The sequence below is a fragment of the Lutra lutra genome, chromosome 7, assembly GCF_902655055.1.
Source record: "Lutra lutra chromosome 7, mLutLut1.2, whole genome shotgun sequence".
In the NCBI taxonomy this organism is placed as follows: domain Eukaryota; kingdom Metazoa; phylum Chordata; class Mammalia; order Carnivora; family Mustelidae; genus Lutra; species Lutra lutra.
Window position 1 is genome coordinate 62,418,690 of NC_062284.1, and position 26,073 is coordinate 62,444,762.

At 37.8% G+C, this 26,073-nt stretch overlaps 1 protein-coding gene across 1 annotated transcript in view; it reads right to left on the reverse strand.

Annotated features, from left to right (window-relative positions):
* The window catches only part of UBR1 (ubiquitin protein ligase E3 component n-recognin 1), a 149,723-nt gene that overhangs the window by 15,531 nt on the left and 108,119 nt on the right, over window positions 1-26,073 (reverse strand). Inside the window, exons 33-43 of the mRNA XM_047739193.1 lie at window positions 25,501-25,598; window positions 22,937-23,030; window positions 21,510-21,658; window positions 18,793-18,848; window positions 17,312-17,408; window positions 16,476-16,543; window positions 13,224-13,374; window positions 4,140-4,227; window positions 3,155-3,288; window positions 1,168-1,276; window positions 198-254 (exon numbers count right to left, since the gene is read on the reverse strand). Coding sequence (XP_047595149.1) covers window positions 198-254; window positions 1,168-1,276; window positions 3,155-3,288; window positions 4,140-4,227; window positions 13,224-13,374; window positions 16,476-16,543; window positions 17,312-17,408; window positions 18,793-18,848; window positions 21,510-21,658; window positions 22,937-23,030; window positions 25,501-25,598 — 1,101 coding nt within the window. The remainder of the gene's footprint in view (window positions 1-197; window positions 255-1,167; window positions 1,277-3,154; window positions 3,289-4,139; window positions 4,228-13,223; window positions 13,375-16,475; window positions 16,544-17,311; window positions 17,409-18,792; window positions 18,849-21,509; window positions 21,659-22,936; window positions 23,031-25,500; window positions 25,599-26,073) is intronic.

The window sequence follows — 26,073 nt, forward strand, 5'->3', positions numbered from 1 at the left end:
TAAGAGGGAGAGGATAGCCACTCCAAGAAAAAAATCAGTTGTAGGAAGAATCCAATTCCTGGCAAAGACTTAAACATAGGGAAACAATGTACTGAGTGAGAATGAAGAAGAAAGACTGGACTGCATGTTCCACAAACCAACTACTTTTGGAAACACAACCTGTAGATGGGGGGAAAGGATTGAGAAGGAAAACCAACCTGACTACAGTGCTTTTTTGCTTCAAACAGTTTAGTAATGCAGGATCTGCACACCACCTATATGGGGAGCCAAGAGAAAAGCAAACAGGTCGTCACAACTTCAGCACAGTCTTCATCCATGAGTCACCCACTCCAAATCCTTCTGTCCCTTCTTTCCATGTTGCCTCTGTTAGACTTCTGTCTCACATCTTATTCCTTGGCTTTTCATTCCTTCATTTTTGTGTCTGTTTATTTTCCCCCTTTCTTTTGTTCACCTCTTTTAAATTTAATTAATTAATTTATTTGAAGATTTTGTTTATTTGAGAGAAAAAGAGAGAGAGAGAGAGAGATAGTGAGATAGAGCACAGGCAGGAAGAAGAGGGAGAAGCAGGCTCCTGAGCAGAAGCCTGATGTGGAGTTCAATGCCAGGACTCTAGGATCATGACCTGAGCCGAAGGCAGATGCCTAACTGACTGAGCCACCCAAATGCCCCATTCATCTTTTTTTAAAAGGGCTAATCAATCAAGGTCTTGCTAGAAAAACAGAAACCATTCTGAAGAAGGAATTTAATACCAGGAATTGGTAATAAAGATGACAGAAGGGCTGGGAACCCAACCAGGAGACAAAAAAGCAAGGCAATCCAAAGATTAGCTAATAATAGTAAGCCACCACTTCTCCCAGGCTGGAGGAACTAAAGGAAGTTTTGGTATTATTACCCCGCTGGGGTCAGTGGTGGATACTGGCAAGAAATGGCAGCTGTGGGGAAGAGTAGTACAAGGAATGGTAATCATGGTGGGACAAGTGGAAAGTCCAGCTGCCATGGCTGCTGGACTTATCTCTAACTCACTGAATGTGTGAATTAGGAATCTCCTATTTTTTTGTTAACCCACTTCAATCAAGTCTAATCAATCTAGAAGCTTAGCAAATAATTTTAATTTAAAATTTCCAAACTATATAATGACCCAACAATGATATTTTACTCTTACAGTACCTCTGGAGGAGGGGTCTTACAGTATCCCAATATTCCTGAAAAAGTAGGAACAAATTTGTGGGTAAAGACAGATAGCTACAGAGTGCACTGTACTCTCCTTCTGCAGAATCTGCAAGAGAATAAAAATACATTTAATAAGCACATTATTCTTACCTGGTCAACCTGTGAATAGAGTTTCTTCATTGTTTATGTTCATTTCTATACTCCATAAAACTTGGAGACAAGCCACAGTGATCCTTTCAAAACGCAAATCTGATTCATTCTCCTGAAGAGGTTTCTCCAATGCCACTCCACCACAAGGCACAAAACACACAGTCTTTATCGTGGCAATAAAGGCCCTTCATAAGCTGTCCCTGGCTGCCTCTTGAACCTCATCTCTTACCACCCTCACCCTGTTCATTATGTTTCAGCTACACTCATCTTTTTATTATTCTTTGATTATGTCAAGCAAAGCTTTGCATTTAGTGTTCCTTCTGCTTAGGAATACTCTTCCTTCAACTCTCTGTCCAGTTCAACCCCATCTTTATTTCAATGTCTCTTTGCTCAATGTGTCCTCAAAGAGAAGTCTTCCATGACTATCTATGAAACGTATTATTCCAGCCCAGCACTCTCTATCTATCCCCTTGACCTGCTTTATTTTTCTTGGTAGCACTCATCACCACTTACATTTATCTGTTTGTATACATTCAGTCTCCTCCCAATAAAAGACTTAATCTTACTCACTGTTGTATTACAGCACTGACTAGATAAATTAATACATGCTTTTCTAAATGGAAACAACAGCTCTGTATGGGCAACTACTTGGAAAGTAGCCCTCCATTTACAGGCATACCATGGAGATAATTGTGGGTTTGGTTCCAGACCGCCACAATAAAGCCAGCATTGAAGTGAAGCAAGTCAAGTGAATTTCCGGTTTCCCAGGGCATATTAAAGTTATGTTTCTACTATACTGTAGTCTATTTAGTGTGCAATAGCATTAGGTCTAAAACAACAAGGTACAGACATTAATTAAAAAATACTTTACTGCTAAAAAATGCTAACCATCATCTGAGCTTTCAGCTAGTCATAATCAATCACTACAGGTCACCCTCACAAATATAATAATGAAAAAAATTGAACTATTGCAAGAATACTCATAATGTGACACAGACATGAAGTGAGCAAATGCTACTGGAAAAATCGTGCTGACAGACTTGCTTACCACACATTTGCCACAAACCTCTAATTTGTAAAAAACACAGTATCTGCAAAGCACAGTAAAGTCATGCACAATAAAACAAGGTATGCCTATATATAGAACCATAACCTAGATCAAGTAAGCCCTACTGAACTGAGTTCAAGAAAAAGCTGAGAGCGAGTAAAGCTGAGCTGTTCAGCTTAATCTCAACAGACAAAAGCATGACTCTGAACAATTCTGGTGATGCTTACAAAATATACAAATGTTCTGAATTTTACCTACACAAAGCTACCAGGAAGCCTTGTCTACTTTGATCTAGATTAAAGGCAAGTAAAGAATGGATGTGATTGTTACTCAGATATGTGTGTCCTTGGTTTGTTCCAAAAGGAGTCTCCTCGCAGCAGTTTAGTTCTTTTATAACAGTCATATGTTCAAAATTCAAATAACAGAGTACACAAAAAAGTTATCCCTCTACTTAGCTAAAACATTCTCTTCCCTAAAGGTACCAATGTTTCTAATTTTTTGCATATCCTTTCTGTTATATTCTGTGCTCATTTTATAAGCTCAAGTACATAAACTAGACCTAGAGAGGAGCCATGAGTAGGTTTTGCATAGTATGAGGCTAATCTCATTTTTGGTCTCACTTTTAACCTACACCACAGCAGGCGTACACATGCTAGGAGTGAGCACTGATTGAAGAGACAGGGAATAGACAAGTGGTTTTGCCTGTCCCCACTTAATATTTCTGAGGTTGAAGATAAGGGAAAAAATCCCTTATTTACTACTCTGAGATTTCATCTTCCTACTTACTGGTTAGCAGTTCTTCAGGTGGAGTTATTCCAAGTAAATAATGGAAAAACAATGCAGCACAGCGAAGGTAAGGGGTGATGCCATTCTTCAGTGAGGCCCACAAATACCAGCCAGGAACACCACTGCCAATGCAGCTAAGAGGCAATAATTCCAGAAAATAACAGAATAGTAATCAGACTAAAACTCTAGACACACCCTCTTTTAAAAACATTGCTAAATATTTAAATATTTTTTATCCATTTTTTTTTAAAGATTATTTATTTATTTATTTGACAGAGAGAGAGCACAAGCAGGCAGAGAGGCAGGCAGAGAGAGAGGAGGAAGCAGGCTCCCTGCTGAGCAGAGAGCCCGATGCAGGGCTCAATCCCAGGACCCCGAGACCATGACCCGAGCCGAAGGCAGCGGCCCAACCCACTGAGCCACCCAGGCGCCCCTTTTTTATCCATTTAATACAAAATATTTAACTGGCAGTAGCTTTTATCTTTAAACCTAAAAGTTTCCTAAAGAAAACCACAGATCTTGCATCTTTTACTATGTAGACTTCTAAAGCAAATAACTATTATCTTCATTTTTTATAGGAGTAAAGATGTGTCCAAACTTGTCTCAGTCTCAGAAACAAATGGGTACCTGTTATTTCAAAAGCCCTTAACTAATTTTTAAAAACTGGAATTAAAATTGTTCAAAAGTTACTCTGCCGAAAAACTGAACTAAAAGGTGGAATTATTTTTATTTTTTTAAAGATTTTATTTATTTATTTGAGAGAGAGAGAGAGAGAGAGAGAGAGAGAACATGAGCAGGGGGTGGGGGGCAAAGGGAGAGAGAGAGAGAAGCAGACTCCTCTTTGAGGAGGAAGCCCAGACGTGGGGTTCGATCCTATGACCAGAGCCAAAGGTAGACACCCAACCGACTGAGCCACCCAGGCGCCCCTAAGTTTGAATTATTAAAACAATACTCAAATAGGCTGGACTAATGGACTGCTACTCACCCATTTGTGTATTGAGAAACTTCTGCCAAGAAAGAAGATGCAGAACGAGCCTCTTCACTCTCTTCTTGAACCTGAGCAAGGGGAAGTTCTGAAAAAGAAATTCTGAAAGATAAATCTATGAATTTGCTATTCAATGTATAAATTAGACCTCAATTTTATGGTTCCAGGATAATAAACAATGTCAACTCAAATGAGGTTCTTTTCCTTGTTCTCGATCTAAATAGCTGATTTTAAAGATTAAAACTGTTAAGGAAACTTTATCAGAATATTAGGTGGAGAAATAAATAGGGCAGAATCACATGGATGTTTAACAAATATTTATCTCAGGGGTGCCTGGGTGGCGTAGTTGGTCAAGGGTCCAACTCCTAGTTTTGGCTCAGGTCGTGACCTCAAAAGGGGCACGAGATTGAGCCCTGGGTGGAGTGCTGTATCAGGCTCTGTGCTCAGCAGGAAGTCTGCTTGAGATTTTCTTTCTCTCAAATAAATAAATATTTATCTTATTGTAATATGACCAGGTAAACAAATCAGTGGTCATCTGCTCTGGGTTCCTAGGAGTCTTAGGTAACAGGTAGAAATTCAACCTCTAGAAAGGGAGGTACATTGCTGTCCTGACTTTATGCTCAAGCAATGAAACACATTAAAAAGAACCTTGTAAGGTAATTTTTCTCCATTAATCTGTCCTTAAGGAGGACCATCCTAAACCTTTCCAGCAATTGCTAACTCACCCAACTTACGTTAAAACTCTGGGTAAGCCACTTAAATTCTCTGAACTTTAGTTTTACTATATTAAAAGGGGGACAAAAATGCCAACCTTGTAGTTCAATGTGACGGATGGTTACAGCTCATTTGAATACTGTTCTCTTTAAAAATGCTTTTTTTTTTTTTTTAAAGATTTTATTTATTTATTTGACAGAGAGAGATCACAAGTAGACGGAGAGGCAGGCAGAGAGAGAGAGAGAGGAAGGGAAGCAGGCTTCCTGCTGAGCAGCGAGCCCGATGCGGGACTCGATCCCAGGACTCTGGGATCATGACCTGAGCCGAAGGCAGCGGCTTAACCCACTGAGCCACCCAGGCGCCCCAAAAATGCTTTTTAAAAATATACATTAATTCATCTCAAAGACAACAACTAAAATTACCCTGAGTCTCTTACTTTGGTTCTATTGCTAGTTTTTCTCCTTTCCAATTAGGATCTCTTAAGGAAATATATACTTTTCAAATATATATATATATATATATATATATATATATATATATATTTAGAGGATATGAGTTTTTAAAAAATATTTTATTTATTCGACAGAGAGAGAAACAGAAAGAAATAGAGCGCAAACAGGGGGAGCAGCAGAGGGAGAAGGAAAAGCCGACTCCTTGCTGAGCAGAGAGCCCGACATGGGACTCAATCCTAGGACACTGGGATCATGACCTCAGCCAAAGCCAAAGCTTAACAGACTGAGTCACCCAGGCACCCTAAGAAATACACACTTTTTTAAAAAGAGGAAAATACATTATTGTATTGGTATTTCCAATTTAAATATAACAGTTCAATATTTGTACATGATTGACGTAAATTTTATATGCAATGAAATATACAAATATTAAAAATACCAGTTGATGAGTTTTGACAAATGCAAACACCCATGTACAAGATTTTTTTTAGTTAATAAATTTTATTTTTTTTAAAGCAATTTTAGCTTGATTACAGAACCGAGTGGAAAGCACAGAGTTCCCATATACTCGCTGTCCCCACACATCCATCATCATCCCTGACTACTGACATCTAGTACCAGAGTGGTACATTTGTTACAATCAATGAACCTCTACTGACACATCATTATCATCCAAAGTCCACAGTTACCATTAGATTCATTCCTGGTGTTGTATATTCGACAGGTTTTCACAAATATATAACATGTATCCACTATTATAGCATCATACAGAGTAGTTTCACTGCCCTAAAAATCCTCTCTGCTCTGCCCATTCACACATCTCTCTCCTCTAACTTCTGGCAATCGTGGACACTTTTACAGTTTTCAAAGCTTTACCTTTTCCAGAAGTCATATACATATAACTCTTGAACAACACTGGGGGCGAAGGGTGCCAACCCCTGGCACAGTCAAAAACCTACCCAAACCTTTTGACACCCTAAAAACCTTACCAACAGCCTACTGTTGACTGGAAAACATATTTTGTATATGTATTTTATACACACACACACACACACATATATGCTACATGTTGTGTATTTTGTATGTCATATACTGCATTCTTACAATAAAGTAAGCTAGAGAAAAGAAAATTTGTTAAGAAAATTGTAAGAAAAAATACATTTATAGTACTATATTGCATTTATTAATAAAAGAAAAACCCATATGAGTAGACCCTCTCAGTTCAAACTTGTGTCATTCAAGGATCTATTATGGTTGGAATCATACAGTATGCAGCCTTTTCAGATCTGCTTCTTTCATGAAGTATCACACATTTAAGCTTCCTCTATGCCTGTTCATTGTTTGAAGGCTTGTTTCTTTCTGCACTGAAAAATATTCCATTGCCTGGATGTACCACAGTTTACTTATTCATTCACCCACCGAAGAACATGTAGTTGCTTCCAAATTTTGGGAATTATGAATAAAGCTGCTATGAACATCTGTGTGTAGGTTTCTGTATGGACACAGGTTTTTAGTTCATTTGGGTAGATGACTGCTGCATCATATGGTAGGAGTAGTTTAGCATTGTAAGAAAGTGCCAAACTGTATCTCAAAATGGCACAGAATTCCTTTCAGCAATGAGTGAGAATTCCTGTTGCTCTACATCCTCACCAGTACTGAGCATTGTCAGTGTTTTGGATTTTAGCTATTCTAATAGGTGCATAATGATATCTCATTTTAATTTGCAATTCCCTAATGACTTGTGATATTGAACATCTTTTCATATGCTTACTTGCCATCTATAGATCGTATTTAGTGAGGTGTCTTTTGCTTATTTTTATCTTATTTATTATTAACATATAATGTATTATTTGTATCAGGGGTACAGGTCTGTGAATCATCAGTCTTATACAATTTACAGCACTCAGCATAGCACATACCCTCCCCAATGTCCATCACCCAGCCACCCTATCTCTCCCACCAATCCTCAGTTTGTTTCCTGAGATTAAGAGTCTCCTATGGAGGGCGCTGGGGTGGCTCAGTGGGTTAAAGCCTCTGCCTTCAGCTCAGGTCATGATCTGAGGGTCCTGGGACCGAGCCCCGCATCTGGCTCTCTGCTCAGCAGGGAGCCTGCTTCCTCCTCTCTCTCTCTCTCTCTCTGCTTGCCTCTCTGCCTACTTGTGATTTCTGTCAAATGGATGAATAAAATCTTAAAAAAAAAAAAAAAAAGAGTCTCTTATGGGTTGTCTCCGTCCCCGGTCCCATCTTGTTTCATTTTTATCTCCTTTCTCCCTACAACCCCTGCCCTGCCTCTCAAATTCCTCATATCAGAGGGATCATATGATAATTGTCTTTCTCTGATTGACTTATTTTGCTTAGCATAATACCCTCTAGTTCCATCCACATCATTGCAAATGGCAAAATTTCATTTTTATTGATGGCTGCATAGTATTCCATTGTATATATATACACCACATCTTTAAAAAAATTTTTTTAAAAGACTTTATTTATTTGTCAGGCAGAGATCACAAGTAGGTAGAGAGGCAAGCAGAGAGAGAGGGGGACGCAGGCTCCCCATTGAGCAGAGAGCCCCATGCGGGGCTCGATCCCAGGATTCTGAGATCATCACCTGAGCTGAAGGCAGAGGCTTAACCCACGGAGCCACCCCTTCTTCTTTATCTACTCATCTGTTGATGGACATCTAGGTTCTTTCCATAGTTTGGCCGTGGACACTGCTGCTATAAACATTGGGGTGCACGTGCCCCTTGGATCACTACATTTGTATCTTTAGGGTAAATATCCAGTAGTGCAATTGCTGGGTTGTAGGGTAGCTCAATGTTCAACTTTTTGAGGAACCTTCATGCTATTTTCCAGAGTGGCTGTACCAGCTTGCATTCCTACCAACAGTGTAGGAGGGTTCCCCTTTCTCTGCATCCTCTCCAACACCTGTTTCCTAACTAGTTAATTTTAGACATTCTGACTGGCGTGAGGTGGTATCTCACTGTGGTTTTGATTTGTATTTCCCTGATGCCAAGTGATGTTGAGCACTTTTTCATGTGTCTTTTGGCCATTTGGATGTCTTCTTTGCAGAAATGTCTGTTCATGTCTTCTACCTATTTCTTGATTGGATTATTTGTTCTTTGGGTGTTGAGTTTGATAAGTTCTTTATAGATTTTGGAGACTAGCCCTTTATCTGATATGTCATTTGCAAATATCTTTTCTCATTCTGTCCTCTTTTGGCTTTGTTTTGTTTTTGTTGACTGTTTCCTTTGCTGTGCAAAAGGTGTTGATCTTGATGAAGTCCCAAGAGTTCATTTTTGCCCTTGCTTCCCTTGCCTTTGTTAATGTGTCTAAGAAGAAGTTGTTGTGGCTGAGGTTGAAGAGGTCACTGCCTGTGTTCTCCTCAAGGATTTTGATGGATTCCTGTCTCATGTTGAGGTTTTTCATCCATTTTAAGTCTATTTTAGTGTGTGGTGTAAGGAAATGGTCCAGTTTCATTCTTCTGCATGTGGTTGTCCAATTTTCCCAACACCATTTGTTGAAGAGACTGTCTTTTTTTCCATTGGATATTCTTGCTTTGTTGAAGCTATTCCTGCTTTGTTGAAGATCAGGTGACCATACAGTTGAGGGTCCATTTCTGGGCTCTCTATTTTGTTCCACTGATCTGTGTGTCTGTTTTTATGTCAGTACCACACTGTCTTGATGATTACAGATTTGTAATAGAGCTTGAAGTCTGGAATTGTGATGCTGCCAACTTTGGTTTTCTTTTTCAATATTCCTCTGACTATTCAGGGTCTTTTCTTGTTCTATATAAATTTTAGGATTATTTGTTCCATTTCTTTGAAAAAAAATGGATGGTATTTTGATAGGGATTGCATTAAATGTGTAGATTGCTTTAGATGGCATAGACATTTTCACAATATTTGTTCTTTCAATCCATGAGCATGGAACATTTTTCCATTTCTTTGTGTCTTCCTCAATTTCGTTCATGAGTACTTTATAGTTTTCTGAGTACAGATTCTTTGCCTTTTTGGTTAGGTTTATTCCTAAGATAACCTATTTTAAGGTTTTGGGTGTCCTTTGTTTATTTTTAATCAGGTTGTTTATTTTTTTATTGTTGAATTAACAGTTCTCTGTATATTTTATAAAACAGTTATTCAGATGTGTCTTTTGCAAATATTTTCTCTTAGTCTGTGGTTTGTCTTTTCATTCTCAACACTGTCCTTTGCAGAACAGAAGTTTTTAATTGTAATGAAGTCCAGCTTATTATTTCTTTAATGGATTTTACCTTTGGCCTTGTATCTAAAAAGTCACTGCACACCCCATGGTCATCTAGGTTTTCTCCTACACATTCTCTTCTAATAGTTTTGTATTTTACATTCAGGCCTATCAACCATTTTTTTTTTAAATGAACCATTTTTAGTTAACTTCTATAAAGGTTGTAAGATGTGTGTCTGTCTTATATGTGGGTGTCCAATTGTTACAGCAACATTTGTTGAAAATCAGGTTATCTTGGCTCCATTTGTCCTTGTTCCTTTATCAAAGATCAATTAACTGTATTTATGTGTACAGATTTTTTTGGGCTCTCTATGCTGGTCCACTAATCTACTGGTCTGTTTTTTTCAGTCTTGATTCCAGTAGTTTTAGAGTAAGTTCTGAAGTCAGGTAATGTCAGTCCTCTAACTTTGTTCTTCCCCTCCAGTACTGAGATGGCTATGCTGGATCTTTCTCCTTTTCATATATTTATATTTTTCATATATTTATATTTTATATTTTCATATAAACTGTAGAATCAGTTTGTCAATAACCACATAATAACTTGCTAGAATTTTGACTGGGAAATTATTGGGTTTTTACTTAACTTTTCTGAATTTATTCTTTTAAGTTTTTAGTTTTAATTCCATTATAGTTAACATAGAGTATTGTAGTAGTTCCAGGTGTACAATACAGTGATTCAACAATTCTATACCTTGTAAGTGTACTTTCAATCTCCTTCACCTATTTCACCCATTCCCCCACACACCTCCCCTCTGATATGCTTTATTATTTTTTAAAAAAGATCTTATTTATTTGAGAGAGAGAGCACTAACAAGGGGAAGGGTAGAAGGAGAAGCGGACTCCCTGTTGAACTGGGAGGCTGACACAGGGCTCTATCCCAGAATTCTGGGATCATGACCTGAGCTGAAGGCAGATACTTAACCGACTGAGCCACCCATGTACCCCTTTATTTTATTTTTCAAGTTTTATTTATTTAAGTAATCTCTACCCCCCATGTGGGGCTTGAAGTTATGATCAAGAGTCACATGCTCTTACAACTGAGCCAGTAAGGGTGCCCCTGAAATGCTTTATTTTAAATTAGTACCCTCAGTTATTTTTTTTCCAAAAAGAACATCTTTTACTTGAAGCATACTTCAGAATGCACAGTTCTGAATTAATTCTTAAGTCTCCTCCTTCCTACACTAAAAATCTTGGGTCCCAGTGACATTTACACAAATACTTACTTGGTTTAACCTAAAAATTACCTAAAATAATTTCAAAATAACAATACTAGAACTTAGTACCATTTTGTACTGCTAATATGAATTTAGTTTAATGATTTTTTTTTTTAGTTCTTTTATTGTCAGAATATATCCTATTGGGGAAGTAGAGTTGAAATACCGTGTTTTAGGGGTGCCTGGGTGGCTCAGTTCTTCAAGCATATGCCTTCAGCTCAGGTCATGATTCTGGGGTCCTGGGATTGAGCCTCATGTAGGACTCCCCACTCAGCAGGGAGTCTGCTTGTCCCTCTCCCTCTGCCCCTCCCCATGCTTGTGTGTTCTCTCTCCCAAATAAATAAATAGAATTTTAGAAACAAGACAAAACAAAACTACATTAAAAAGACACTTATAGGGGCGCCTGGGTGGCTCAGTGGGTTAAGCCTCTGCCATCGGTTCGGGTCATGATCCCAGGGTCCTGGATTGAGCCCCGCATCGGGCTCTCTGCCCCGCAGGGAGCCTGCCTCCACCTCTCTCCTCTCTCCTCTCTCTGCCTGCCTCTCTGCCTACTTGTGATCTCTGTCAAATAAATAAATAAAACCTTTAAAAAAAAAAAAAGACACTTATAAAGTTTTTTTTTTTTTTTTTTTAAAGATTTTATTTATTTATTTGACAGAGAGAAATCACAAGTAAGCAGAGAGGCAGGCAGAGAGAGAGGAGGAAGCAGGCTCCCTGCCGAGCAGAAAGCCCGATGCGGGGCTCGAACCCAGGACCTGGGATCATGACCTGAGCCGAAGGCAGCGGCTTAACCCACTGAGCCACTCAGGCGCCCCAAAAAGACACTTATAGGAGTCTTTGCTCAAATCCCTGACTCTCTACCTTATCTAGAGGCAACTCTTTTGGTTTATACTTCTTTTGTTTCATTTATAAAAAATATAAGCAAATATGAATATATGTAAGCATATATTATGGATACATATACCTAAAATACCTTACACAAAGACATTATACTACAACTACTGTTCTGCACCCTACTTTTTTCACTCTTAATAAGTATATCCTAGAGATTACTTCTTCAGTAGATCTTGCTCATTCCTTTGTATGGCTGCAGAAAATTCCATTATATGCATATACCATAGGATATTCAACCAATCTCTGGGGTTTTTATTATTCCAAATAATACCACAAATGAATAATCATGTGCATATATCCTTTCATATTTTTGCCAGTATGGCTTTGGGACAGATTCTTAGAAGTAGAGTTGGTAGGTCAATGAATAAATGTGTATTTAGTTTTGTTAGATGTTGTTCTAAAGTCACTTTAATTATCCATTTTCTAAATTACCTGAATTTTCAGGAGCCCTTCTTTTTTTTTTAAAGATTTTATTAATTATTTGAAAGACAGAGATCACAAGTAGGCAGAGAGGCCAGCAGAAAGAGAGGGGGAAGCAGGTTCCCTCCTGAGTAGAGAGCCCAATGCGGGGCTCGGTCCCAGGACCCCAGGATCATGACCTGAGCCAAAGGCAGAGGCTTTAACCCACTGAGCCACCCGGATGCCCCAGGAGCCCTTCTTGATCACTGACAGCCAGGAAGCAGACTTTACTTTCAACTAAGAGCAGAGTTTAAGAGAATAACTACATCATGATTCCATGATGCTGTATTATTCAGGTATCTGTGAGTGAACATTTGTCCAAAAAACATTTAATGAATACCTATTTGGACTTTAACTTTATGAGAAAAGATTTTAAAATCTGAATGTTCTCTACTCAAGAAACTTGCAGGGGGGAAGGAGTAGTGAGAAAGGAGAACCAGGGAAAGAAGCAGAACAGCATAAAATTATAAAATAAGATACTATGTGACAAATGCTATAAAACATTCTATTATCATTCTAGCTGGAGGAATAAAAAATGGTTTCATAAACAGGCTTATCAAAATTATTTAGCAGGGACAAATGTCGGAGAGACTAATCCCCAACCCTGAAATTAGGAAATCTGAAAAAGGGTACAGCAGGTCCAAATGGTTTCCCTGTATATCTGGAGAGCAGCCACAAGTTAGAGAATCAAGTGGTTTAGCTAATTTATCCCTTTCGTAGCTCTTCTTTTTATTTAAATAGCATCCATTAAGAAACAAATGATCATTCAACAAGAGATATAACACAGAATTTAGAATATATATATATATATATGGGCGCCTGGATGGCTCAGTTGGTTAAGTGACTGCCTTTGGCTCAGTCATGATCCTGAAGTCCCGGGATCAAGTCCCACATCGGGCTCCCTGCTCAGCAGGGAGTCTTGCTTCTCCCTCTGACCTCTCCCCTCTCATGCTCTCTCTCAAATAAATAAATAAAATCTTTAAAAAAAAAGAAATATATATGTATATATACATGATTAATCACAAGCAAAATGAATTTTGCCAACAAACCATGGGTAATTATTATTTACAGTTAACATCTGATGGGAGCTTTACCTGTGTCTATAGTAAGAAGGATCTGAAGCATGTGTGCCATGGTGATCAAATGGAAGAGATAAAGGTGGGTATAAGAAGAACTAATTGATGACGGCTGCAGATCAACAGTGTCCTCCCAATACAAGGATGGGAATGCTAACACAGCACCAACCTATGAGAGAAAATGGACATCAACATGTGTGACAACAAACATCAGCATGGGCTAATCTTATAATCAAATATATCAGATACAGCAGGGTGTTTGTGTGTTTTTTTTATAACCACCATATTTTTCCTAATTATTCAACAGAATATCTTAAAATATAGTGTACCATAAATGGAGAACAAAAGTCATCACCAAATAGGTTACCCTTTCCTGAAACTTCTTATTCTAGGAGTGGTCTCAATCCTGTCTGTGGCTCAGAAGACTCAACATTACAGTAACTTGGGGAGCTCTTAAAATAACACTGATTCACAGGCCAATCCAATCAAATCAGAATCTTAGGGTATAGGGCCAAGTTACTGGCATTCTTTTTGAAGTTTTCCTAAAGATTCCAAAAGACAAGAATGACCACCACCGGGCAGAGTTCTGGACAATGAGAGGTGGAGAATAATGGCTAACCCATATTCACAAACTCTATGGTCCCAACCTCACCAATGATCTCTCTAGAGAACTCATTTTGAAGGAATGGGGTCACTGCAGGGAGGGAAAACCTCTCTAAGAAATTCACAGAACAGGGGCGCTTGGATGGTTCAGATGGTTAAATATCTGCCTTCAGCACAGGTCATGATCCCAGAGTCCTCATGCTAAGCAGGGAACCCGCTTCTCCCTCTTCTTCTGCCTCTGGCTCTCCTGCTTGGGCTCTCTTTCTCTCTCTTAAATGAAATAAATAAAAAAATCTTTAAAAATGGAAAAAAAAAAAAAAAGAAACTCACGAAATAGTTGCCATCCATCCACAGGTGTTTGGGGGAAGCCTAGATGTGTCAAGGGCTTGGTTCCCAACATCAAATAATCAATGATTTTAAGATAGCTCACACTGTCATTCATGCTTATAATGTAAACAATAAAAAGGTGGAGGAGGAATGCATAATATTTATTTAGACAAAGTCTGCTTGGACAGACACCAACTATATGTATAATCAACTAGGATGATACCTGTTACAAAATAAAGAGTATAAAAATGCTTTCATTTTTTTTCTTTCCACATTCTTTATTTTTATAGATTAACTTATAATTATAGGTGGTTGTGAATGAGTAAATGTGGGACAGCGATGAGCTTCCAGAAGAAAAGCATGTTGCTATCACCCCATACTGAGTAACCAAAAATCAATGCACATGCAATCATGAGTAGGCCCACACAGCAAATGTTTGGGTGGCTATCTGAGATTGATCTCGGTATTTAGGTTGAAGATGACCCCCAAACCATGTTGTGAGTTCATATGGAACACTAATTTAAGTATTTCCCAGATGCAACGTTGACAAGACTATCTTTTTTTGCCCAGAAGAGTAGATAGTTCAACTGTGGGGATAGTAGTGAAGAGATTCTGTTGTGGCCTGTTCTCCATCAATGTGGTTAAGCTGGAGGTATGTTTCCCAGAACCTCCTTCCCTGTATATTTTCAAGCTGGACTTTGTCAAAAGAGGAAGTCACACAAGCTTTGGAAGACAAAAGAGAAGCAGTGGCCAGCACTCTCTCTGAAGATTGTTGTCATTGGATGTGATGAGTCAGATGCGGGGACGCTGGTGGGTTTCATTTGTCCTTGCTCTCCTCTTGCTGACCTGATATTCTTCTCAACTGATGATGACAGAGTGGCCTCAGGCCCACCATTATTTATCACTGCATCTCCAGTGCACAGCACAGGTCCTATTTTATAGGTATTCATTGTCTGAAGTGTTCATTGAGTAAATGCATACAGGTGATGGTGTCACCATGAAAACATATTCCCCCAGCCCTAGTCCAGGGAGTCAGACTGCTTCCAGAAAGGATGCCCGTCTCACCTCATGGACTCAGAATCACCGTTCCCTGCTCACCGCAACGCTGTGCATGGGCTGGTCACCTCGCTTTTATGACAGGTCCGTCACTGGTTCAGCTATGGGCTATCCCAGCCTTACTTATATTATTTATTTTCCCCCTCACATCACTGAAAAAAAGTGATGCATTAAGAAGATATAACATGTCTATTTTGCAGCTGTAAGCACTTCTAGCACGAAGTCCTAGGCTCTGAAAACGAGGACTAGAATCCTTGTCCAAAAACCTGCCCTTCCCTGAAGACATTTCGCAGCCACCTAGAGTTTGGGGTAAGCTGAAGCTGCCTGAAAGAAGACACAGAAGGGGCTAGAAGTGCCCTTCCATTTCTCTGGAAGCTTTACCTCTACCTTCCTCACTTCCAAGTCTCCATTTCTTGTTTTTGGACACACTCCACTAGTTTTTAATGTGTTTTCATTTTTAAAGTGATTATTTATTTATTTGTATTTTATTTATTTATTTGACAGAGAGAGAAATCACAAGTAGGCAGAGAGGCAGGCAGAGAGAGGGGGAAGCATGCTCCATGCTGAGTAGAGAGCCTGATGCGGGGCTCAATCCCAGGACCCTGAGATCATGACCTGAGCTGAAGGCAGAGACTTAACCCACTGAGCCACCCAGGTGCCCCTAAAGTGATTTTTAAGAAAGATTTTTTATTTACTTATTTTTGCGAGAGAGAGATATAGAGAAAGGGAGAGAGAGAGAGAGAGAGAGAGAGAGAGAGAGTACAAGGCAGAGGGAGCAGGAGAGAGAGAAGCAGGGCTCCCTGCTGAATAGGGAGGCTGATGCGGGACTTGATCCAGGGCCCTGGGATCATGACCTGAGCTGAAGGCAGACATTTAACCGACTTTGGCCACTCAGGTGCCCTTTTAAAGTCTCAGTCAAATCTGTATCTATTCATAAACAGAATGGAAAAGAGACTAAACTTTACAGTCTGAACACCAATAATTTATAATATTGAAAAAAGAACATGAGGGGCGCCTGGGTGGCTCAGCGGGTTAAAGCCTCTGCCTTCGGCTCAGGTCATGATCTCAGAGTCCTGGGATAGAGCCCCACATCTGGCTCTCTGCTCAGCAGGGAGCCTGCTTCCTCCTCTCTCTCTGCCTGCCTCTCTGCCTACTTGTAATCTCTGTCAAATAAATAAATAAAATCTTAAAAAAAAATTTAAAGAAAAAAGAACATGAATTTGAATGGGAAAATACATGAAATCAGAAACTTGAGCGACTTAAGAATTTTAGTTGAACACTTACCAAAACATGAAAGAGATCTATAGATAGAAGGCAAGGTGTATCTTCAGATTTTAGGTTAGGAAGAACAACTGGGAAAAACAACAACAGTGTAATTCATTCAGTAAGATTGCAATGTAGTTAAATATAATATAAAATATCTAAAACAAAAATGTAACACAGTTATAAAATACAGAAACTGGTAAACTGGAACATCACACCTTTAAGATATGGGAACCACAACTAAAGATAAGTTAAACTAATAAAAGCTCCTAGAAAGCCTTGTATAGAATTTAAGAGTTGAAAGATAAGATCCAGGAGGAAAAAAGGTAAACAGCATAACAGAATAAAAATATGCTCAATGAATAAGAAGAATTACTTTTATACTATGTTCCTTAATACTTTTTTCCTAACTATACATTTCTAAATGTCTTGTGATACACAGAATATGTATCCATACATACAGAGCAGAGACAGCATGCAAAGCAGTACAAGTGAAATGAGGATGAAGAATATCCTCTTGATCCAGCAAAATTAAACCTATTTTTAAATTAGCTATCCATGTCATTGATCCCTTTTCTAACCAGATTAGGATACAAATATGTTAGCTAGCAGTTGTGGATGTTGGTTCAATAAAGTCCCGAGGTGGGTAGATGTTAAGTTAAAACCATTTGGAAAACCTGAGTTTTGAAGTAAGATTGCAGGTATTATAGTGGCACCAGGTCTTTTGTTTTTTCTTTTGTAAAGCTGCTGTAGTGAGTGATTCCAAATTAGTGCAGTGTGTTGCTTCCTAATGAAATACACTGCCAGAAATGCAATGGAAAAAGACATGTAAGTAATAATAATTAAGAGGAGACTACCTGACAGGAGACGAATAAGATGCTTCTGTATCAGGACCTGAGGACAGGTAATCTTCTGTGCAATGGCAAACTGCATTAATGCTTTCAGACCATTATGCTAGATTGTAAGAGAGGGAAAGATAAAAAGATAAGGGAAGATGATAGGCTGAAGTCACTCACTGTAGAACTCAATCCCAGTCTGCAAGAATTAGCTGCAGACTTATTATATACTTTATAGTCTTGCCAATAAATTACAATATTTTTAGTACTTTTAGAAAGTTTTATGAGCTCATCAAATTTTTAACAGATTTTCCCATGACAAAGAGGTATTAAAGCGATTAATTATTTCAATTCTCATTTAAGTACTCATTTTCCCCAGTCAATTTCTTAAATGTTTGGACTAATTTACCCTGCTGAGGCCTGGGCAAAAGAATATATATATTTATAGAAATTCTAAAATGATGGCAAGAAACCCCTAAAAGTTCTAATTGAATTCAGATCTCCTGCTTCCTAACCAGAAGGCAGGAACTGTAGGGAAGCACACTATGGACTACAAGTTTCCTGTGCCAGCTGTCAGGAAAATAAGAGGGAAATGGCGAGGATGGGGGTGGTCTAGGGAATCTTTGGTTGCCCATTCTGTTGTCCTAGGGCTATTTGTTGAGCACTGTTTCCCAGGGTCCCCTACAATATGAGGCTTAGGCCTGGAGATAGGCCTGGCATATAGTACTGTGGTGCCAAGATCTGCCCATCAAGGAGCCATGGTTTAGTTTCATTCTTGAACTTACTATGAGGATTCATTTATAGTTAAGCCAGCACTAATACTTAATGTTACATGATGGGGAAAAATTAGTGAGGAAGGAAAATGAAGGAGACACCAGGTTTCTGACTCGGCAGTAAACAAAGTAGGGGGAGAAAAAGTTAAGTATCACCGGAAATCTCTCTCATTTAACCACCAAGATTGAGTAAGCTCTCTAAAGTGTACAATGTCTTATTTCTCAGATTCCTCATTGTCAGTAAGATCATATGATAACTGTCTTTCTCTGATTGACTTATTTCAATTAGCATAATACCCTCTAGTTCCATACAAGACAGAGGATCATAGGGGAAGGGAGGGAAAAATGAAACAAGATGAAACCAGAGAGGGAGACAAACCATAAGAGACTCTTAATCTCAGGAAACAAACTGAGGGTTGGTGGAGGGCAGCGGGGTAGGAGGGATGGGGTGGCCGGGTGATAGACTTTGGGGAGGGTATATGCTATGGTGAGAAAAATAAAAATTAAAAAAAAAAAAAAAAAGTGCACAATATTGGCCATTTAGTCTCCCGTGAGACTGAAGCTGCTTAAAAAAAAAAAAAAAAAAAAAAAGAATTTTGCTAATTTTTATAGAAAAAGGAGTGAATTAAATAATGGTTTTAAAAAATGTTAAATTAGACTAATGTTAAATTAGACTATACCAAAAAAAGCCTACCATGAGTTACACATACCCTTCTGGAATATACACACCTGTCTATTTTGAAGTGCTCCAAACAGAGGTTTCCCTTCATCTCCCAAGAGGTTTTCTCAAAGAGTAAGAAAAACAAAAATAATAAATCCTGAATACTGCTACAATTGTATACTTGGTTTCTATCAGATGTTCTTTAACTGGTTATATTTTTGCCCAGATGATTTGCACTTTTCCCCTTCAAAGTTTCATGTTTAAGCCAAAATTTCCAAATTTTTGAGTGAGAAAATATTATAAAAAACAAATGCAGATCACTTACAAATTGTTACTATAAATAATAAAGCCCCTGCAGTTATCTATAGAGAACGCTTGGAAAAAACAAATCATCCTGGTTCATTTTTCATCCTTTGAACATTGCTTCTATGCCAACAATTTTTAACCAAATCATTTTTATATATAATCACAATCTATTTTGTTTAAAAATACATAAGGCAGATGCAAGTAACTATTGCTCTTATAGGTACTGTTAAAAAAGAATTACATTTATAGGAAAAATAGCCAAAAGTGGAAATAAAAAACAACAACAACCCATGGATTCATATGCATTTCTCCTTGCTGGCTAGGGCATTTACTGCTATATTACTTGTATTTTCATTGCTCTCTGGCAGCGGATATATCTATGAGTAAGGAGGGCTTATTTCCTATTTTCTGTTTTCAATTCTGAATGGACAGTAATAAGGGATGCTATATATAGATTCCTTAACAGTAGTTTCTAACTATGCCAACACATCCTGCATATGTCTCTCCATACGCATAGGGAATGAGGTAAGTTAGTGGCTTATACGCTAGGTCCCCGAATGGAAAAAGCACTGTGAAAACAGTAAAACACTACAGTAATCAAATAAAATCCAATTACTAGGTTACAGAACCACACAGAAAAATTTAGTCCTATTCTCCAGTGAACTTCTCACCACTTTCATGACAAAAACTGTGCATTTTTTGAAATGTTAACTGTCTCAATATAAACTCCTGATTCCTAATGTTTGTCTTGCCAAAGACAGTAAAGTGTAAAATGCCTTCACTGGAAGTCTCAAGATACTCAGTAGCAGATCATGACTCTAAGAGAATGCTTTGTATTTATCAATTTGTTCAGATTCTATTCTATTTAAATCTCATTCTTCCAGGGTGCCTGGGTGGCTCAGTTAAGCCTCTGCCTTTGGCTCAGGTCATGATCCCAGCATTCTGGGATAGGGCCCTAGGTCGGGCTCTCTGCTCAGTGAGGAGTCGGCTTCTCCCTCTGCTGCTCCTCCCTGCTCATGTTCTTTTTCTCTCTCTCAAATAAATAAATAAATAAATAAATAAATAAATAAATAATCTTTTAAAAAAATCTTATTCTTCCTATTTCTCATTTTATTTAATCATAGTAAATATAAATCTGAGTATTATCTTTTATCCATGATTTAAGTCTGACAGGTTTGGATGTAACTGTTTAGGAGGCTGAAGCTGATATGCAGGATGGTTTTGTGAAAGAAATGGCTTCACGCTACTTAATTTGAATTGCAAAATAACACCTTGCTACAAAAATATATGAAAATGAAGAAAAAGTGGTAGACTGGGACGCCTGGGTGGCTCAGTGGGTTAAGTGCCTGCCTTCAGCTCAGGTCATGATCCCACAGTCCTGGGATCAAGTCCCACATTGGGCTCCTTGCTTGGTGGGGAGCCTGCTGTTCCCCCTGCTTGTGCGCTTTGACAAATAAATAAATAAAATATTAAAAAAAAAAAAGAAAAAGAAAAGGTGGTAGACTCCATTAAAAACAACTGCCAAAAATCTATATTGGAAAGGGAAATTGAAACTGTCTTGGATAAAGAGGACATAAAAGAATTACAGTTCTTACTGTTTTTAAGATAGTATATCTTGTGACTGTAATAAGTGTGCTAATTTTAAAATTTAAGCAATTCTTCACTACTACACTCTTCTCACCCCCCACAGCTGTCCTGAGATGTAACTGACACATAACACTATGTACATTTAAGGTGTACAACATGTTGATTTGACTGCTACAATTTTCTGTAAGAAACTTTCAGTATGGCGGGGATTTTGTCAGTGGGCTTCCCCTCTGACCTCTTAGTTCTTTCTGCTAATCTGTCTCTCCTAACTGCCTCAGTCTTCCTTTCCCTATCCTGATAATGTTTTAGGTGACTTTGGTTTTTCGTTCTTTTTCTCTCAAAGTGTAAAAAAAACAAACTACTGAACATTTCTGGCTTGACTCTTCTTCCTTTGCCTTTTTTTCTTGATTTTCCAGTGTTGTAAATCTGCCAGCTTTCAAACAGCTTGCTTTGTGCTTTACCTTTCAAATATTTTGAGCTTATTTTGCATAAAGCCAACACTGTAGTTAAAAAGGGATTGATAAAAAAAATTCTCAGACTAGGGGCGCCTGGGTGGCTCAGTGGGTTAAGCCTCTGCCTTCGGCTCAGGTCATGATCTCAGGGTCCTGGGATTGAGCCCCACATTGGGCTCTCTGCTCAGTGGGGACACTGCTTCGCCCTTGCCATTTGCTTGCCTCTCTGCCTACTCGTGATCTCTGTCAAATGAATAAATAAAATCTTAAAAAAAAAATTCTTGGACTAAATGGCATCAAGCCACACTAATATACTGAGATATTAATAATCCTCCAACAATTCAAACTATTTTAAGCCATTAGGGGAAAAATGGAAAAATTGTGGTCAATTTTAATCCTGTTTCTATGAACCCTCCAAAGCAGTCTCTCACAGGCTTTACCAATTGCCTGGATAGTGAAAGCACATGTGCTCCAGGTCATCATGGGGATTCGAGGATCCGTTTCATCAGGAGGTACTTTCAGTCCAATTCTATAAATTGTTGTAGCAAATAGAATGACCATTTCCTTGATGCTATTAGAATATTTTATCCTAAAAATAAAACAAGAAAAATTTGTATAGTAATTTAGTAAACGGGGTTATCTACTGAGAAGTCCAACTAGGTACTGAAGTAGCAATTTAACTCCTTTTGACAAAGTAAACTGCTCTTTGTCAAATTAGAGATTAGAGCCTCTGAAAAAGGGAAAAGCTGAATTCTGTATCTTATAGGTAGAAAAATACCTTTTACAAAATGATAATGGCCCATATAACTTTACTTCCTGTAAAAGATGTGATGTAAATGAAGTAAATGATCACAGCAGAAAGGATCTAGATCCAAATTAAGGGCAGACTCAGAGAAGGAATAAAATTCAGAGGAAAAAGATCCAACCTAAATAGTTTTAGTGTCTGTAAAAGGGACTAAGAAGGACTTCAGTGTTAACAGTGTGTGTGTGTGTATGTGTATGTGTATGTGTGTGAGAAACAGAGAGACAGAGAGAAAGAGAGAGAACATGTCATGTACTTGGAGTGATAATTTCTGGTTTTCTGAACTTCCTTTCCTAACATTCCTTTCCTAAGTATTTTCAATAACAATGAGATAATGTAATATAAATAAGGATCACAACTAAAAAATGTACATAAGATAATATCTATTAAATAATAACACCTGATTTGGATACATTATATTTTTCAAGGTGTCTTCACATAAGTATTTTTCTAATAACCTTATAATGTAAGATAAGAGGGTACTGAATTTTACCAACAAGAAAAATGAATCGGGGAGGTGGATGACTAGAGACTTTTCAGAAGTCAGAGGGCAGGTCATATATGACTTTAATTAAAGTCTCTTAAATACTGCTCTTATTGTATGCAGGGCTATAGAGAAATGGCATTTTTGTTGGTCAAAAATGGTTAATTACAGGGTGCCTAGGTGGCTCAGCTATGGTTAAGTGGCTGCCTTCAGCTCAGGTCATGATTCTGGAGTCCTAGAATCGAGTCCCTCAGCGGGAAGTCTGCTTCTCCCTCTGACTCTCCTCTTTCTCATGCTCTTTCTCTCCCATTCTCTCTCTCAAATAAATAAATAAAATCTTTAAAAAAAATGGTTAATTATAGACATGGTTCACCCTAATACATAATACTCTAATACCTCACACCACTTTATTTTATTGTACAAATAAAACTTCAGGGAGAAAGAAACAAGATAAAAATGGGGTAAAGAAATAATTTTACAAATAAAGCAGGAAGGAAAGATGGGAGGATGGGAGGAAGGATTATTCTCATTCTTATTTTCACAGCCATTTACAGACTTCTCTTAACTACTTAGATACTTACGAAGACTGAACTCCAAAATTGAGGATAGAATGGAACTCAAAAGTGGAATCGCCCATTCCTTGATCAAATAAGACTGGAATTGTTGGGTTTTCTCCTTATAAATGAAAAGGGAAAGGAAAGAAAAATCATGAGGGTTTAGTGAGACATCTTTCTAGCTTTTAAAAATTATATATGACAATTTTAGGAAACTTAGAAAATGCTAATAAGCAGTAAGTAATCATTCAAAATTTCTCTAGTAACATTTGGGTGATATTCTTCTGTTCTCCATATGAACATTACACTACAGATTTTTTAATAAAGACAAAATCCATAGTACTGTTCTGTGTCTTGTTTTTTTCACCAATGGATCATAAAGGTCTTTCCACATCAGTAACTCCCCCTCTATAGTTTCATTTTTAATGGATGCATAATATTCTATTAGTAAGGCAGCATATATTAGTGAATAAGAGCAGAGCATCTGGAGCCAAGCTGCGTAGGTTTGCATCCTAGCTCTGCCACTATGACTAAGACCTTGGGTGAACATTAACCTCTTTTTGGTTCCAATTCCTCATCAAATTGGAATTGTTGTTCCCTATATGAAACAAGTGGTCTTTTTCTGATTGCTTCTGAGATTTTTTTCCCCTTCATCTTTGGTTTTCAACAGCTTGGGTATGATCTATATAGGTATAGTTTTTCTTTCAGTTTATTTTTGAGGTTTCCTGAACTTAAATATGTAAATTTGTTTTTCACCAAATTTGGGAAGTTTTCAGTCATTAGTTCTTCAAAAAAAAAACTTTTTTTTTCTCTACTGTACTTTTTCTTTTTGAGACTTGGAGGACATAAATATTGGATTTTTAAAAATTGGATCCATAGGTCTCTAAAGCTATATTCTTTTTTTATTTTTGTTTTTGTTTTTTTTTCCCATCACTTTTCTGTCTATTCTTCAGACTGGAGAATTTCCACTGATCTAATTTCAAGTTTACTAACTCTTACCCTTCCCATCTCCATTCTACTATTGAGCCCATCCAGTTAATTTTTATTTCATACGGTACTTTTTCAATTCTATTATTTCTATTTGGTTCTTTTTTTTTTAATAGTTTCGATTTTTTTCTGCTGAGAACTCCTATTTTTCCAATTATTTCTAAAGTGTTCACCTTTACCTTATGCTTAATAATTATATAGCTGTTTTAAATTTTTTGTCAAAAAAGTTCAATGTTAAAACATCTCAGGATTGGCATTTAATTTTTTTTTTTCCTTGAGAGTTGGTCAGATTCTTATGCTGAATAATTTTGGATCTTATATTGGTTATTTTGAATATCCCTCAGTGGTGGTTTAATGCTTCTTCACTCTCAACCCTGTTGCCATTTCTCTGGGCCTGTTCTACACCTGTGCATCTTGGAGGCAAGCCCAAGATTTGTGCTGGTCTCAAAAACAGGACATTCCTCTTCTATAGGCTCTCTCCTCTCTGTGATTTCCCCCATATTCTCTAGCTCCAAGGGGCCCTTTCCCCCAGTTCCTCTGGCCAAAATGACATGTTTCTCTCAGTTTTAGTATCCTCTGTTGTCAAGTAGATTCAGGTGACTGGGTTTACCTGTGGGGTGAAGCTGTGAGGCAAAGACAGAAAAAATAATAAGGGTTCGCCCTGCCTTCTTTGGAACACAGAGGTCCTTTTTTTCCCAGTTCCTCTGGCCAGAGATACTGGTTTTCTCTTGGGATTTTATGTGTCTTATGACCACTGTGGCACTGTAGCTCCATGACTGGGGCTGACCTCAGGAGAGGGTCAGAAGATGAAAAAAACCACAACAGGAATTCCCTTTACAGTTTCCAGTTCTGAGGGGCTTCTTTTCCTGATCCTTTGGCCAAAAAGAGGGAATCTCTCGAATTTTTTTGCTGTTCATGTCCAATGCAAAGCTCTGTGACTCAGGCTACCCTGGGGTCAAAGCTGGGAAATAAAGGAGGGAAAAAAACCAGGAAACTCATTGCCAAGTATTCTTCAAATTTTGACTTCCCTCCTCAATCTGCCTGCTGTTGTTTACTTCTCAGAGTCTTTAGATAGTCTTATCTCTCAACTGTAAGGAATATATAAATGAGGTAACAGTTTTAAAATGTTATTTTTATTATTAATAAAAACATATTAACAAAATTTTAACAGTAACGGCTAATGCCTATATTATATATCATGCACTGTTTCACTTTACAAAAGATAACTCAATCCTTCAATCAGCGAGATAGGTACCATTATTCCAACCTTGCAAATAAGAAAGTTGAGGCACAGAGAGCTTAAGTAACTTGTTCAAGATCACAGAGATAGTAAGCAATGGATCTATGATTTAACTCCAAGCAGTGTTAAAGCAGTGTGACTCCAGATTAACCACTGTTTGTATTGCTAGCCAGTATGAAAATTATTTAATCTAATGAAGTGATTTAAGCCAAACTTAGTCTTGGCTTTGAAAACCTTTACTTCCTGATAATCAACAAATCTGTACTGGCAAACCATAATTTAGAGCAGTATATACTTGAGAAAAAATTAAAGACTCTAACACTTAAATCTTACGCAGCTAAATATAAAGTAAATTTAAGCAAACCTCTGGCATGTTTCATATTATAACCTGATATTCTGGCCAGAACAGTCTGTATCCATTGTTCCAGGGTCAAAAGTTGACCAACAGCTTCTGTATTCTCACTGAAAAATGACATTTAAAAATTATTAAGCCTTTGGCACAAAGTTAGACTGAAAAGCTGCACTTGTAGAGTCTTTCTATAGATACATGGCTGTATAAAAAAAGTCAAACTCCCTCAGATTAACTTCCTAGGTCATAGAAACACATATGTCTATAAATACAGTTCTAGCATCATTTACAATAGCCACAATGTGGAAGGAACCTAAGTGTCCACTGACAGATGAATGGATATAGAAGATGTAGTATATACACAACAGGATATTACTGAGCCATAAAAAAGGATAACACCTTGACATTTGGGACAACATGGACAGATGTAGAGGGTATTATGCTAAGTGAAGTACGTCAGACAGATAAAGACAAATACCATATGACTTCACTTATATGTGAAATCTAAGAAACAGAACAAATGAACCCACAAAGCAGAAAGAGACCCATAAATACAAAGACAAACTGATGGCTGCTGGAGGGGGCAGA